Below are 15,465 nucleotides of genomic sequence, written 5' to 3' on the forward strand. Positions count from 1 at the left end.
GTCATGATGCTGGGTGGCAAAAGTGAACATTTTCCGGTGTTCAATCCTTCTCGTCACGCACGCTCTGCCCGGTTTTGAGACGGAAAACGCCCATCGACAAAGCAAATAATTCCTTTAGGAACTCCTTCTAGCCTTTGGTGTGAGCCTTCTCGTACTGCACACCCATTCTTTCCATCCGATCTACATACGGGTAGGACCTTAGGCATGCCTCTCGGGCTGATGTTCATCTCAGCTATCCCCACGACGATCGGGGTCTGCGAAGCTCTCAGCGCACAGAAGAAGGCCAACAAGGAAGCCAAGGAGAAAGCGAAGTTCCACCTTACAGCCACCGTTTCGCTTGACCGTCGGGGTCCCGTTGAGTGCTTCTGCGTCCTCAAGGATGGACATGTGAGACAATCCTCGTCACCGTCTATGACAACTTTTTTGGTCATCCGCTCCCAAGCGCAGGCTGTCGGCGGAACAGGCTCCAGGTGCTGAAGACCCGATGCTGACTGACTCGACCGAAAGCTCTGGATCGACCACCCATCTTTTCCCATCCCTGGTGGTCACAAGTTCACAGGATGGTACTTCACCTACCCCTCCGAAACCCAGCTTCTGGGGTTGGTGAGTACGATTTCCGACGATCCCCCCATGCTTAATTGGATCTTTGTGGACAAAGACACGGGACTTCTCCGGTATGGTGGGCGACAAGATACACTGGGAGGGCACATCGTTGGCCCATGGCACTGGAATGAAGCGGATGACAATGACGATGAAAACGAGAAATGGTTGACGCTGGAGAACACTGCCGATGGGTTTGTGGCTGTGCAGGTTGGACATGGCAGCGACCGAAAGTGGGCGGTTGCTTGGGATAAGGATGGGATGTTTACCAGTGGGAGGGGTTCTGCCACAGAAACGGAGGAGAGTGGCAGGGAGGATGGTTCTCGTCGGCGGCGGCCAAAATGGGTCCCCATTATGCTCCGACGAAGGATGCAGCTTGGCTTGGAGAGCCGGTACGTCAAAGATGGTGATACACAGAAAAAATGACGTAGTAGCAGTGCGGCCTTGTTGCTATGGCGATTCTGCCATGCTTCTTGGCTGTGTAGAATGCAGAACGATCACCTGGTCTACAAGTAAGGTACGCGAACAAGCGTTTTCAATTTCTAGCCGCCCCGATCTCATGTAGGACAAACAAGGATAGAATTACCTCCTTGGGTGGAATGGTCCCAGCATGGCCCTTGGCACGATCGGTGCTACCTCACTCTCTCCCCATCCTATCTCAGCCGCTTCTATGACCTCATCGAGACGGCGATCCGTCCCAACTGGACCGTGCAGTTCGCTGAGGTAAATGGAGAGATGCAAGAACCCCTTAAAAACTGCCTTCCTTGGAATGTCCGCGCCCCGGGAACCGTCGATCTCGTGCATGCTTTGGTCTCCTTTATTTATTTACGACCAAGATAAGTGCGTTGTTCCAACATATCTCTCCATCCTTCCATACTACGCGGCAACAAATACAACCTTTCCACCATGGCATCCTCGGAAGAGAAGAAACCCAGAAGGCGGACGCAACAAACGTACGAATCCGAAGGCGAAGAATCAGAAGAGTACGTGCCGCCACCGCCGCGGAAGGCTCGGGCTCTCCAGCGGCAACGCGCCGGGAAAGGAGGACAGCTCCCACTCGACAGTCTCGCCTTGGATAGCGTCCGGGACACGGCTGGCGGGCTTGTCAACTCAGCAACAGGCGTGCTCGGAGATGTCGCAGGGAATGCCGTCCAACAACAACAATCAGGCGGCGGCGGGAAGAACGACACCTTGAAACTTCGGCTAGATCTCAACCTTGACATCGAAATTACTCTCAAGGCCAAGATTCACGGCGATTTGGAACTTGCTCTCTTGTTAGTACACTTTTCCTTGCCGTGGCTTGTCCTCTGCTTTGCGGTGTGGACAGCCATCTGGCTCTTTCCTCAAGACCCAGTTGCCCACTCGAAGAGAACAGCTGCTAAAATAACAGGGGCTAATTGCTTAGGAACTGAAGCATATAACATTCGGGGCCTGTTTCAAGGCAAGAAACACTCTATTATCTCGAGTCTGGGGGATGGTGGAAGTCTGGGAGGTGCAAGACAGCGACGGTATGGTCTTGGTCTTAGTTTGCAGCTTATGTTTGTTGCGGGTGGCAGAGAATACTTGATAGATACTTTAATGGTTGGATGTTTCGATGTTTTTTTTTCGGAAAGTTGTCGCTTATTATTTTAACAAGAATTCGTTTGCAATTTGATCTCCATCTGTCAATGAACCATGCTTCAGCCGTGGACTTAGTTTTGATGAGCATCACAATACTCGTGAGACCGCCTTTCCAAATTTTCTGGTACAATGTCAGACGAACCTTTACCAATCTAGGTGTCCAGCAGTAGCAGCAGAGGAGACGAATGGCGAGGTTTCATCTGGAGCACTCGGCACCGGTCGTTATTACCCAGACACTCCAACCTGCAGCTTTGCTGTCCACTGACGTCATTGCATGACACAGCGCCTACGTACGTAGCCCTGCTTATAATGCTTCGAGCCACAGGTACTGATAGCTCGCATAGCACTACCCCAAGACAGAACCTGACACATTTCCTTGCTGAATCTAAAGAAGCATTACAGACGTTCTCGGTCCAATACCGTTTTTTGGTTCTTCCTACGTCCTTAGCCCGGAACATCCGCCGATTCCCTTCTGATGGATCAACTCAGCCCCTCTTGAAGAAAAGTCTGTGTGCCACCCTCAACCAAGGTGTACATCCAACCTGACACGCTTGACACTCACGGATTGGCCCAGCGATTATAATGCCAGTCCCTGATCAGCAAGGGGCGAAGCAGTCCTGGTCCACCCACTCGGCCACCAACAGCCCGGACAACATCAACAGCGGCGAGGAACAGAACGAGAGACACCCTTCCAGAGAAGAATCCAGAGATTTGCCAATCAACAGCGACGACCATCAACATCAACACCCGCCCTCTTCTGAGGGACCGACACGCGCCGCTTACGTAGCCCCTATCCCCAAGATTGGCAGGATAACGCCTGTCCCACACGGAATCCAGATATCCTCCCCTTCCGATAGGTCAGCCCTCTCAGACACGATCGGCGCTCTTCTCGTGGGCAAGCTAGTCGACGAAGATGGCGACGTCGTCGATGATGAAACAGGCCAAGTCCTAGCGCACACCGCGGGTGACCTCCCGGCCATGGTGGGACGGAAGGTGTCCAATACTCGTGGCGATATTCTCGGGGATGGAGGCGAGTTGTTGGGGTACGTGACAGATGTTGTCATGAAACAAGAACCAGCCACGCATCCCACGCCACCTTGCACTCCCATGCCGACAGCAAAGCAGCAACCGAGAAGCCTGTTCGAGATCGCTGCGAGGAGTTCGCTTATGGTTGATGACGAAGGAAATATTGTCGACACAGAGGGGAATGTTGTTGGGACTTTCCATGACAACAACAATCCACGGCATGCGAAGAGGAGGGGCACAGAAGCTCCAAAGGAGCCGCAGCCACGTGGAGATGAAACTCCAAGGAGATCGGGTCAGTCCATGGGCTCGAGTGAGACCGGAACAGAGACGCCAGGAGATGATATACACGACGGCAACAAAGACCGAACGCATCATGAATTCCACCATGCCGTCCCACCTGTCACCGCCGAAGGTCAACCCAGAGCTCAGGAGTATAGACGACGGACTGATGACGAAAGAAGGCGGAATGCAGAAGCATGGAGGAAAGAGAATCCTAATGAAAGTCCATCCGACATCTTCCTAGATGTCAAGTCCACGCGGGAGGGCATCCAGCTGACGATACGGATTCCTACCGTCTTTAATGGGCAGGCGGTTACGCCGAAGGTTGTCTTTGAATAAGAGCCGACTTTTAATAAAGGTCTGGCGGATAATATCACAGGCTGTTTGGTTGATCATAGAACAAGAGATAGCTAATTACCCATTACAACATTCATCTGACTCCAGATAGGTGACACTTTCCATTTAATCACATTCACACTACAACGTTGAAGAAAGCATGGACGTCCTGGTTTGAACCCAGCAGAGTGAGCTCAAGATGCCAACTAACCTAACCCATGGTGAAGGATCAAGGATTCATTGTTTCGCCGATCTGAGGATGACAACTGGGCCTTGACGTCTGTCTGCCCCATATCCTGGTAAGCCCTGATGAGGTATACTGACTCATGAAAGCTTTACAGGATCCAAGCGGACGTGTTCGTGGCCTCCTAAATCTCAGCTCCTTGAGAGGGCAGAGGCAATGAGGTCATCTTGGCCCAGTATGGCAAGTGATTTCCAGCAGACAACGCAGGCTTCAAGGATCACTCGTCCGGATTTCTTGGCACACGCATAGGAAGCGAAGGTCCCTCTGCAGGTTTGACCTGAATCTGACGTAGTGTAATACCGGATGACGTCCAAAGTGTGAGGGAAACGCGTCTTGCGCCCCAAAGCTCGAGTATTTGACTCAATGTTCAGTTAATATATCATAACTATTTAAATTGGACTCACGAACCACTCGTGAGCAACCACAGCCCTTTATGACGGATGAAACCCCTTCGTCTAACACAACAATCAAGAAACCATTCTACGCATCTCTTCTAAACACTATATTTCAAGGACCCTCTACCATATTTTCTTCCATCATGAGCAACATCGGCCACGAAACCGCCCCTCCGGGTTCCTGGCCCCGCCCTGGCGAAGAAGCAATCTCAGAACCGGGCCACAAAGATGTCCGCGAAACGACCCCGCGCTTCCAGCCATGCATGCCCGAGTCCTTTGACGACACAGACTCTGGCCCGGTGGACGAGTCCCAGGGTTCCGAGGGTTATACCCACACAGAGACAGAGACAGGCAAAGACACTGAGGCGACCAAGCCCATGAAAATGGGGGATGAGTTCCCTCTTCATCCAGCCGAGGAAGAGCCCGAGATGGCTGAGCGAGAGAAGACCGAGATGCCTGTGAAGGATAAGGAGAAGGGACCGGAGATGAAGCAGGCTGGAAAGGAAGAGATGAGCGAGAAGAAACCTGAGACAGCTGTGAAAGAAAATGAAGAGGAGCTGGGGGTTAAAACAACTGAACAAGAGTCGGATGAAAAAGCCATGGAAGAACGTGGAGAAGGGTTGGGCATGGAGAAAGTCGGGAAGGAAAAAATGGGTGGAAGTGATGAAATGAAAGATGAAGGAGAAACCGTGGGCATGAAGAAGCCCGGAGAGGAAGACTCGAGCGAGATGGCTCCAAAGAAGGAAGGAAAAGATTCAAGCACAAAGCCCGAAGATGAGAAAATGGGCGAGACTGAGAAAGCCAAGCCAGAGGAGGAGGACTTGGGTTCGAAGAAACCTGGAGAGAAGGGGCTCGGTGATACGTCGATGGAAGAGAAAGGCAAGGAGTTGGGTATGGAGAAAGGTGGGGAGGAGATGGGTGCGAAGCCCAAGGAAGAAATTCCTGAGGGGGAGCAAGCAAAGGAAGAGATAAAAAAAGAGGAGGGGGAGCAAGCAAAGGAAGAGATAAAAGAAGATGAGGGGGAGAAAGAGGAGGTCGAGAGTCCGGAGGAGAAGGAAAAGCGCGAACAAGCCGAGGCCGACAGAAAGCTGGCCAGCCAGATGGCAACTGCCATTGAGCAGTGCTTGGACCGCATCAGACCCGTCTGCAAGACGATCACTGGGGTCAGTCGACTCATCCCGACGTCAGCACCCATGCTCACCTCAAGTCAATCTGACTAACCCTTTCCCAGAAAATCGATAAAGCACTGGCAACCCACCCGGACGAGCGCGATGAAGAAGAACTCGTCCGCGAAGTCCGTCCCCTGATCGAGGAGGGAGGTCGCATTCTCAGCGAAGCCCACGGCGCCATCAGAGGTCTCGACCCGGACGGGCGTATCGCGACGAAGGCCAAGCACAAGACGGCCTCGCGTGAGGGGGGCACCACCCCTGAGGAATATCGCCTCGCGGTGGCGCTCAAGGAATTGACGGGCGATGTGACCAACTGTATTGACGATGCAAAACGCAAGCTCGAGAACATGCCGCATGCGAAAAAGGGGCTGAACCCCCTTTGGGGCTTGTTGAACGAGCCTCTGGCACAGATCCTGGCCGGTGTTGGGCTGTTGTTGGCTGGGGTGTTGAACCTTGTTGGAAAGCTGGTGAGCAACATCCATCCCTTCTCCGACGCGAATGAGGTTCCAAAATGACTTGATGCTGACATGTCCTGTCCTCGATGCTTAGCTGGGCGGTCTTGGACTGGGCGGCCTTCTCGATGGCTTGCTTGGGACTCTCGGTTTGAACCGTGTGCTGGAGGGACTTGGGCTGGGATCTTTGACAGCAGGCTTGACTGGCAAGAAGAAGTAGCGGTGTTATGCGGAGATGGTATTGAATGGCACACGGTAATAGTTGGCAAGGACACGGAAACGAGATTGATGGGAATATCTTTTTGAGAATTTGTACTTTGTATTGATACTATCTCGATCAACAAATATGAAGAGATACTGTCCGCTCTCTCTTCCAGTTCAATCATCCCAGCTCTTCATACTGCCTTGACAGGCGGTTTCGTCTCATACCCCCGGAACTCAAAATATCCCCTCCGAATCCTCCACGAAGTCGTCCAAAATGTCATTTTCCACAGCAACAAGAAATTCATACCCTTCATCCGGATTGTCTGACAGGCGAGGCGGATACATAACGACCAAGCCCACAATGGAAACAGTGTCCATGAAGAAGTGTCGAAACGCGCAAGGCCTGGCAAACCCAAAATCCGTCTGGCGGAAATCGGCATCCCGCCAGTCCGTGATAACGAAGGATAGCGGTGGGAACGAGTTCGGGCGTCTGAAAAGGCGCGTCTTGTCTCGGACAGGTACCACGGTGGATAGGAATTGGAGGACAGACTTCTGCTCGACACTGTTCGTCATGGTTCGGATCTTGGCAGCGAGGCGGGAGAGGGGCACTTCGCTCTCCTGGGCGGCGACCTGCGCAGCGGTCAGCGGGTCGGGAAGAACGGCCGAGATGGCTGCCCAGAAGAGGTTCCGTTGGTGCCGGCTAGGGAGGGAAGGGCTAGTCCGGGGCCGAAGGTTGACGGCTTCGGCGACCAGCGGGGTGGTGATGTTGGGGTCAGTGCTGTAAAGCCGGAGACGGTGGCGCGTCAGGACGCGCCAGAGAAAGGCGCATACGGCGTCGTAGGTAGAGATCCACTTGGGAGTTATGGTCTCTTCGGTTGGAAAGGCGAGACGTTTGAGCCGGGTTGCCATTCTCAGGGGTATGTGAAGCAAGACGCAAGTTTGTTCACGGATCAGGGGGTTGGGCTCCGGAGGGGAAGGACCGTCAACCTTGGATTCAGAAGGGACGTCGGGGATAACCCACGGAGACACGTCGAGGTTGGCAGGGTCCCAAGGGGGAGGTGGCGTCTTGTTCACAATGGATGAGCAGTTGTCAGCGAGTTGACGAACAAAATTGGCCCAGCCAGTAAGGTCATTGACATAGTGATGCTGGCTCGTAACAAAGACAAGGCCGCCGGGGATAAAATTGAGCTGAAAAGCTGAGGAGACTGGCTTTTCCGATGGATGGTACTCGGGTCTCTCAGTGGTTAACAAGCCCTCGACGGAGAACTTGGTCACGTCTAAGAAGCCCGAAGCGTAGTGAGCCTTTTCGATTTCTTCGAGGGAAGGGACGCCGTCCTCTGGCCCAAAGTACTTGACGATGAGCTTCACAGTGGTGTCTCTCTTCTTGTGGAAGAAGCATTCATAGGTGTCCTTGTCCTGTTCGAGGGTGCCCACCATGTGTCTGCACTGAGCGAGGGTCTTCTCGAGGCCCTCTTTCAGGACAGCCAGGGCCTTGGATCGTGCCTCGTCAGGGAGTTTGAAAAAGAGCGCATAGGCATCGTAGATACGACCCGAGAAGTAATCCAGGATGCCGAACGTGAGTCTCTCCTCCTCGGGGTCGGTCTCCCAGCCGAGAGGATGGAGTTCATAGACAGTAGTCTCGGGCATGGCAGGCAGCTCTACTACACAGATTCATGAAAGTCACGGTCGGGGGACTCGAAGAATCGCGGCCTTCCTTATATATCACCTCATTCGAGTCTGGTTGTGATCTTCTCTGCGCCCTTCGAATCCCCTCTAAATGTTAAGGGCCACTTATGTTATCTTTTAGGCCCCACCCCGGAGGCTTTAATCACAAGAAACATGTAGAAAAGGACTAATTGCAAAGGTTACGTACGAAGCTGGCCAAGGCTGAAGAATCTGGGAAGAAACCGGGCAACTTCCTTGAGGGGAAGAAGTGACGTGATTCCAACCACATCCGACTGTCACCGAGGCCATTCTGACCGAGAATAGCTTGGCAAGCGAGCTGACTTGCAGAGACTCTGCATAATATTGCTTCACCCTGTCATGAATTGAAAGACTATCGAGTAAGGTACCTCTGCCTTCGCACTCTGTCTGGAGGGACTCTAACACCGCTCCAAGGGTTGGTGAATGGGGAGATGTGGCCTCGGGCAAGCAATGAGCTTAATTGTGACATTTTTATCGGAGATCCATATTACCAAATACAATCCTCTTGGATCTAAACGTCCTCCCATCTGGAACTTTCGTGTCGTCCTCGATGTTAAAGGTGGTGGAGGGAAAAGGCTGCACTTCCAAATCAGGAAATGGGTCTGAAGCCTGGAGCAACTGGAACTGAGCAACGCAGCCTGCATGGAATCATCAACCCACGCCCGTGGGACCAGCGAAAGGTGTGCATGAAGGTCACGTGGACACGCATCACTCCCGAGTCCTTGGGTCTCGGAAAGTCGCGTTTTCGTCCCAAAAGAGAATCTTCATTTTCCAAATCGGGTCCAACAGTGTTGTTGCTTTTTCTTTTTTTCCTGTCTAGCAGAAGGCAAGAACAACCTCGAAATGAACTGCCCAAAGAAACCTGCCTTCCGGATTGTCCCTTGACTGCCTTTTGTGTTATGCTCTTTCTCAACACTCAAAGTTCCTCTTCCCTCTTCCCCATCACATCGTGACTTTGTCCCCGACTTCCTTGACTCAATCTCCCAAGACAAACGAGAAACGAGGCACTGCAGCTGACCAAACGCCGCAATGCCTCCACGTCGCCAGACCAAAAAGCGGCAGCTCGACGCTGTCGATCCTTCGGCAGACGCTGTCGATACCCGTCCTGCGAAATCCCCCCGCCAACTTTCATCGTTTGCCAGTTCGCAGTCGGAGGGTCCCAGCTTCAATCAGCCTTTCTCAAGCGCACCCTTCCCAGCGCCGCCTAGTTCTGCCGCAGGTCCCAGCGGGAGTCAACAACTTCCCTTGGCCGGTCCCTCATATGAAGATCTTGAGCCCTCTACTCAAGACCTCACACAGCGCGATGACGACCCCCAGTTTGAACCATATGGCCACTTCGGTATGATTCTTCCATCCATCCCTTGCAACTTGGTCTCCGCTCTTGTTCGGCGGGAAGCCAATTAACCTGCGAGTAGACAGCAAGATTGTTGGCGTGAGGTACTATAATGGGTTTGCTACTCAAGGCGAGATAGTGGTCTGCCGGAGAGAGCCCAACAACCAGTACGACTCCAACGCCATTCGGGTTGACAATGTCATGGGCCATCAAATTGGTCACATTCCTCGCACCGTGGCCGAAAAGCTGGCGCCTTATCTGGTAAGCTAAGTCCCAACGCCGCAAGCTCTTCGGTTCCAAGGTGCTCACTCCCGTCAGGACAGTGGCGAGATCACCATCGAGGCTGTCCTTACTGATGAAAAGGGCTATTACGACTGCCCAATTCGCATCTTCATTTTTGGGAGCAGCAATCCCTTGGCTCGTCAAAACCTGGAGGAGCGCCTGAAGAGAGATAGGCTCGTCAAGGCCGGCCTGCTCAAGCAGACCCGCCGGGATAACGAACTGGCGCGTCGGAAGGCTATGGGCCTCAAGAGCGGTCGGGGAACCGCGGGTCTGGCGGATGGTGAGGAAGTCTCCTTGGAGGAGCTTGCCGCAACTAGCCAAGCCGTCAACTTCCGCGCCAATGCAGACATCGCACAGACATTGGCGATGGATGAGGAACAGCTTTCCAAGCTGCCTCAAGCCGAACAACCCACACAACTGTCCGCCACCCTCTTGCCGTATCAGCTTCAAGGCCTTGCCTGGCTGCAAGCCAAAGAGAACCCAGTCTTCCCAAAGCCCGGTTCCGCAGATTCTGTCCAACTCTGGAAGTGCGATGCTAAGGGCCGCTATGTCAATGTCGCCACTAATTTCACTGTTGCCTCGCCTCCTGCGCTCCTCTCTGGAGGAATCCTTGCCGATGACATGGGTCTTGGCAAGACGCTCCAAATCATCAGTCTCATCATGATGGGCGGGTCTGGGAGTACACTCATCGTGGCTCCCGTGGGCGTCATGAGCAACTGGGAGCAGCAGATCAAGCATCACGTTCTCCCGGAGCACGTTCCTAACGTTCACATCTATCACGGATCTTCTCGGCAGACCTCTGCCAAGGCGCTGAAGGACTTCAAGGTCATTATCACCAGCTACGGTACACTGACCAGCGAGGCGGCCAACAACGGGCCCTTGGTCAAGATGGACTGGCGCCGTGTCGTCTTGGATGAAGGCCATACCATCCGCAATGCGAAGACGAAGGCGGCTGAGGCCGCATGCAAGTTGAAAGCCCAGTCCCGATGGGTTCTAACGGGGACACCAATGTGAGTCCCGGAGGCATTTTCAGTTCCGAGGCTATGCTGACATTCATCCCTGCAGTGTCAACAATATCAAAGATCTCCACTCGCTTCTCAAGTTCCTCCGCATCACTGGCGGTCTCGAGCAGTCGGACATCTTCAACGCAGTGATTGCCCGACCACTTGCCTTCGGGGCGGCAAGTGCGGAAGTGCTCTTACAGACGCTCATGAGAGACCTGTGTCTGCGTCGGCGGAAGGACATGAAGTTTGTGGATCTCAAGCTTCCGCAGAAGACCGAGTACATCCATCGTATCCCCTTCTGGCCGAATGAAAAGACAAAATATGAGGCCCTGCTGTGAGTGATCCACTCAAGTCCCCGTTAATATCCCGAGTTAGTTGCCTCTGACACTTCCCAGCTCCGAAGCGAAGGGCGCCTTGAAAGAATATCAAGAAAAGTCCAAGCTTGGCCAGAAAGGTAGATTCCAGGGTGTCCTCGAGAGGCTTCTGAGGCTCCGGCAGACGTACGTTCTTGTGTTTTTCTCTGCATCTCCCGGATGACCAACTCACTGACGAGCCTAGGTGCAATCATTGGACCCTGTGCCGGGACCGCATCACCGATCTGATGAGCCTCCTCGACGAGCAGGGCATTGTCCCTCTCAACGACAAGAACCGCAAACTCCTGCAGCAGGCACTCCAGCTTGTCATAGAAAGTCAAGAGGAATGCCCTGTCTGCATGGAACCGCTAAACAGTCCTGTCATTACCCACTGCAAACACTCCTTCTGCAAGGCTTGCATCACAAAGGTCATTGAGCTCCAGCACAAATGTCCCCTGTGCCGCGCCCAGCTGGAGGAGGATAAACTTGTCGAGCCTGCGCCCGAGACCTCTGCCGAGGAGGAAGCGCAGGAACTTGATCATGAGACCAAGAGCTCCAAGACCGAGGCTCTCCTCAAGATCCTCCAAGCCACCCTCAAGAGGAACCAAGAATCCAAGGTGATCATCTTTTCTCAGTGGACCTCCTTTTTGACCGTCATCCAGTGCCAGCTCGATGAGGCTGGCTACAAGTACACTCGCATCGACGGAAGCATGAACACATCCCAGCGTGACGCCGCCGTCCGGGCTCTCGACACCGACCCCGAGACGCGCATCATGTTGGCCAGCCTCAGCGTGTGCAGTGTCGGCCTCAACCTGGTGGCAGCGGACACGGTCGTGCTGGCCGATAGTTGGTGGGCGCCGGCCATCGAAGACCAAGCCATTGACCGTGTCCACCGGCTGGGACAAACCCGACCCACCACTGTGTGGAGGCTGATCATGGAGGGGACTGTGGAAGAGAGGGTGCTTGATATCCAGGGCGAAAAGCGTGAGCTGGTGAGCAAGGCGTTTCAGGAGAAGGGAAAGAAGGAGAAGACGAAGGAGACACGGATGGCGGATATTGTGAAGTTGCTCGCATGAGTACGGCACGGTGGATGAGCTTTCCAGGAACCGAACTAGCCCTTTCTGCATTTCTTTGTATATGCTTGAGACGAGCTGTCGAGACTACTTGGCTTCCATGTCAACAATCTTGTCACTCCCTGGAACAATTGTTGCCGCCCACCTGCTGCGAGGTGGCATCTACCGATGCACAGTTATGCTGGACAGCCATCAAAAATGTACTCTGAGATAAGGGTAATTCGTAATACATCATTGCGACCCGTCGCCGCCAGAAGTGAAGTGAAACAGGCCAAAAAGGACTAACAAATGTCCTTATAAGTGAAGGTAAAAAAAATGAAATCAACCATGAAGCAGGGGCCATGCCCTCCTCCATCCCTCCTCACGGATCGAAGATATGTCGACAATATGGCAAAACTGCCAGCCTTCGATACACATATTCCGTGAACAACAGGCACACTCTCTAAGCTCCCGACCTACTGGATTTAAAAATCGCGCGGGTGTTTCGGAAAACCTGGCCTCGGCCTACGACGGCGACCTGTGCATGGTCTTCCGGGGTGAGCCGGCTGGGAAATTGAGGTCGGGGTTGGCAATGAATTCAAAGATGAGGTGAGCGTTGGCAGGAGGACCACAGTTGTCAAAGGCACCTCAACCTGAACACCAGTAGGCTCAGACGTTGGCTCAACTGAGAAAAACGACTCGTCCTCCGTCAGGGTCGGATCAAGAGTCAGTCTTTCATCCTCCTTCTCGTTTTCCTCTGCCGCAGGCGTCGGCGTCGGTAGAGACGATGTCGTCAAATTCTCGCTCGCCTTCTCATCCGCCGAGCTCGTTGTGCCGTCAACAACAACCGCCTCCCCCTGCTGTCCAGCATTCACTGCCTCGGGGATCGCCCACGGAACAGGCTGATTCACATCCATATCAGCAAACTTGACCCCCCTGTTTGGCGGGCCAGAAAACCGTTTCGCTTCACAGGAGTTCTGGATGACGTTGCACTTCTGCTCCTCCCAGATCTTGCATCCCTTATGGCCCGATGGCGGGGCTGTCTTGTAGCATTGATCAGCCTGCTCCCAACAGTTCCCCGCCGCCGTCCAGCATCCCGCCTCGTTGGTATAGTCGGGAACTTCACGGCCGCACCAGTTGGCGTTTTTGATGAGGCAGTCGGAGGGGATGACGCCGGAGGTTTGCTTGAGTGTTGACTGGGCCTTGTTTGATCCCGCCGAAGCAGCACTTGGGAAGAAGAGCGGTGGGCCGAAGCTTGGGTATGTCGCAGCGTTTTGGGTATAGGGGTTGAATACCAGCGCCGGGTCGTTGGGGTTCAGATGGCCGGGGATGGAAACGGTTTTGTCAGCAGGTACGGAGGCGGCGGTGCCCAACCCTTGGACGAACAGCTGCGCACAGCCGACGTAGAACTGCGGATCGGCCTTGTTGTTGGTGACGTTTTGGAGAGTGACGACTTCGTGGCGGGCGAGGTAGTAGCCTGCAGGGAGGCCGGGAGGTAGGTTGACGCTGAGCAAACCGTTGTTGGCGATGAGTTTCTCCGTGGCCCATTTCTTCGTCGCAGCGTCGTAGCCCTCACTCCAGATCTTGAACCACCCGGGCCCTGCGGCCGAGTCGGTGTTCATATCTGAGACTTTCTTGAGGTAGATGGACATGGGACCAACGTGAGACTTGTCGATGGAACCTGGCTGAGAGCCATCTGCCCACATACGAAACAATAAGGTCAGCTTGGCTCCCGCAGGTGCTGGGCAAGTAAATGCCACTGGTTGTTGGCCATCGCGACCTGGAGTTCAAGAATCAACATGTTAGTTCGAGATCAGCTGCTCGAGGAACGGGGCCTACCCACCGCAGGCCATCTCATTGCTGTTCAGACTGACGGGATGGGTGGCGAGGTTGCCCTGCTTAGCCATACGGACGCAAGTGCCGTCGCCCTGGTGGACGTTGTTGATGAAAAGAGCTGTAAAGACCGTGTGTGCCGTAGCCAGCGGCGCGAAAGCGGCCGCAAGAAGGGAAACAGAACGCATGTTTGGTCGAACGGAATTTCAGGCCAGCCTTATGAGAAGGAAACAACGGGTCCGGAAGTGATCCTCAAAAACGAAGCAAATGCCGCCTGGGACTCAGTTGAAGGAGTGGACAGCCTCGTGGCAAACTCGTCCTCAACTTCCTGAGAGAAAGGGGAGAGAGGAGAAAAACAAAGGCACTGCAGCCAGCGTTGTCTCTAGGACAGGTTTGAAGGAGCGTGATGAATCGAATTCTAAGGCCGTCTAGTGCGGCGAAGGATCGGATGGGCAGTGCCCAGCTAATAAGTCAGGAGGTAGGAAGGAATGTCAACCCTGGACTTCATAATCCACGAGCCAACGTGGGGTCACGCCAGTCCACGCCCTGGAGAGCAAAGCATATAAATACAAGAAATGTAAGCCAAACGGTCTACATGGACAGGGCTGGTCAACGCCATCAAGAAAATCGGTTTATGAAAGGGGGAGCGGATAGGGTGAGGGGGGTCCCATGCCCGTCATCCTGAACCGGCTGAAGACCCGGGGGAAGGGATGGTAGCCCCTTGTTCGAATCTTCCTGTACAACCTTGGGTAACCCAAGTCCCCAACTTAGAATCCCACGAGGCTCGTCCCGAGAAATCTGTGGTCAAAGACCATGCGGCGTCAACGTCAGTCAGGGGTACCAAACATAGACTGGTCCAACTGCGCCGCTCTGCGCCATCTTCCCCGGATGATCCCACGGAACAAATGGGATAGGGGAACACAACGAACCAGGAACCGGCATTGGAATTCCCCAGCTCATCTCAACTTGGCCTTCGTTTGTGTGATGCAACTGGGTGTTTGAAATTGAGGGGAATTCTGCATGTGGTGTGAGACGGGTTGACAGGTTGGTGTGGTTCTGGATATATCGACTGCCAATTACGACTCTGATGGTTGGTCCCGGAGTCTCGCCCCAGCCGTCCCTGCAGGTCAGATCAGCAAGAAATATTATAGCGGGAGCGGATCATGGACCGCGCTAAAACAAGATGTTTTTGTATTTTGCCGCTGCCGCGTCCATCTGTGGGTGCACCGACGGCGGTTACAGAACAAGTCAGGGGGTGCGACCTGTCAACTGTAGACGGAACTTTGCGACACCTCCTATGTAGGTTGCCGATATGTTGCCCATCTCTGTATCTGACGTGGTGATTCCGCGTGCGTTGCTCAGAGTGATCAGGTGCAGAATGGCAAGTGAAGCTGGGAAGCCTCGGGGTGGCCGTGAAGCAGTGGTTTGGAACGCGAAATTGGTGCAGGCAGTACAACCACGTCAAATAAGCCGTCGTAATCATATAACTCCAGTCCGAGGAAAAGGCGTTTGCAACAAGCGGGTTTGTCTCTGCAAGCCATATTTAGTGTCCGAGGAGTCGAATCGAAAGTGGTCACTG

The 15,465-nt window shown here is 53.8% G+C and overlaps 6 protein-coding genes across 6 annotated transcripts; 4 read left to right on the top strand and 2 right to left on the bottom strand.

Annotated features, from left to right (window-relative positions):
- Nucleotides 1-204: 204 nt before the first annotated feature.
- On the top strand, nucleotides 205-1,440 carry VTJ04DRAFT_4125 (uncharacterized protein; the record flags this gene model as incomplete). Its single annotated transcript, XM_069362101.1, has 4 exons — nucleotides 205-387; nucleotides 508-992; nucleotides 1,086-1,112; nucleotides 1,263-1,440. 4 exons carry the CDS (start codon nucleotides 205-207, stop codon nucleotides 1,438-1,440), a joined length of 873 nt encoding a protein of 290 aa, XP_069219081.1.
- Nucleotides 1,441-1,506: 66 nt separating this feature from the next.
- Nucleotides 1,507-2,012, top strand: VTJ04DRAFT_4126 (uncharacterized protein; the record flags this gene model as incomplete). Its single annotated transcript, XM_069362102.1, has 2 exons — nucleotides 1,507-1,874; nucleotides 2,006-2,012. 2 exons carry the CDS (start codon nucleotides 1,507-1,509, stop codon nucleotides 2,010-2,012), a joined length of 375 nt encoding a protein of 124 aa, XP_069219082.1.
- Nucleotides 2,013-4,643: 2,631 nt separating this feature from the next.
- VTJ04DRAFT_4127 (uncharacterized protein) lies at nucleotides 4,644-6,341 on the top strand (the record flags this gene model as incomplete). The annotated part of the gene is made up of 3 exons (XM_069362103.1): nucleotides 4,644-5,663; nucleotides 5,732-6,136; nucleotides 6,219-6,341. The coding sequence occupies 3 exons, from the start codon at nucleotides 4,644-4,646 to the stop codon at nucleotides 6,339-6,341; spliced, it is 1,548 nt and encodes a 515-aa protein (XP_069219083.1).
- Nucleotides 6,342-6,559: 218 nt separating this feature from the next.
- Nucleotides 6,560-7,972, bottom strand: VTJ04DRAFT_4128 (uncharacterized protein; the record flags this gene model as incomplete). The annotated part of the gene is made up of 1 exon (XM_069362104.1): nucleotides 6,560-7,972. The coding sequence occupies one exon, from the start codon at nucleotides 7,970-7,972 to the stop codon at nucleotides 6,560-6,562; it is 1,413 nt and encodes a 470-aa protein (XP_069219084.1).
- Nucleotides 7,973-9,058: 1,086 nt separating this feature from the next.
- Nucleotides 9,059-12,077, top strand: VTJ04DRAFT_4129 (uncharacterized protein; the record flags this gene model as incomplete). Its single annotated transcript, XM_069362105.1, has 6 exons — nucleotides 9,059-9,368; nucleotides 9,445-9,623; nucleotides 9,681-10,654; nucleotides 10,710-10,982; nucleotides 11,044-11,148; nucleotides 11,207-12,077. 6 exons carry the CDS (start codon nucleotides 9,059-9,061, stop codon nucleotides 12,075-12,077), a joined length of 2,712 nt encoding a protein of 903 aa, XP_069219085.1.
- Nucleotides 12,078-12,538: 461 nt separating this feature from the next.
- VTJ04DRAFT_4130 (uncharacterized protein) lies at nucleotides 12,539-14,074 on the bottom strand (the record flags this gene model as incomplete). Its single annotated transcript, XM_069362107.1, has 2 exons — nucleotides 12,539-13,833; nucleotides 13,897-14,074. 2 exons carry the CDS (start codon nucleotides 14,072-14,074, stop codon nucleotides 12,539-12,541), a joined length of 1,473 nt encoding a protein of 490 aa, XP_069219086.1.
- Nucleotides 14,075-15,465: the final 1,391 nt, after the last annotated feature.

Source organism: Mycothermus thermophilus (assembly GCF_041956435.1).
Source record: "Mycothermus thermophilus strain CBS 625.91 unplaced genomic scaffold VTJ04scaffold_3, whole genome shotgun sequence".
In the NCBI taxonomy this organism is placed as follows: domain Eukaryota; kingdom Fungi; phylum Ascomycota; class Sordariomycetes; order Sordariales; family Chaetomiaceae; genus Mycothermus; species Mycothermus thermophilus.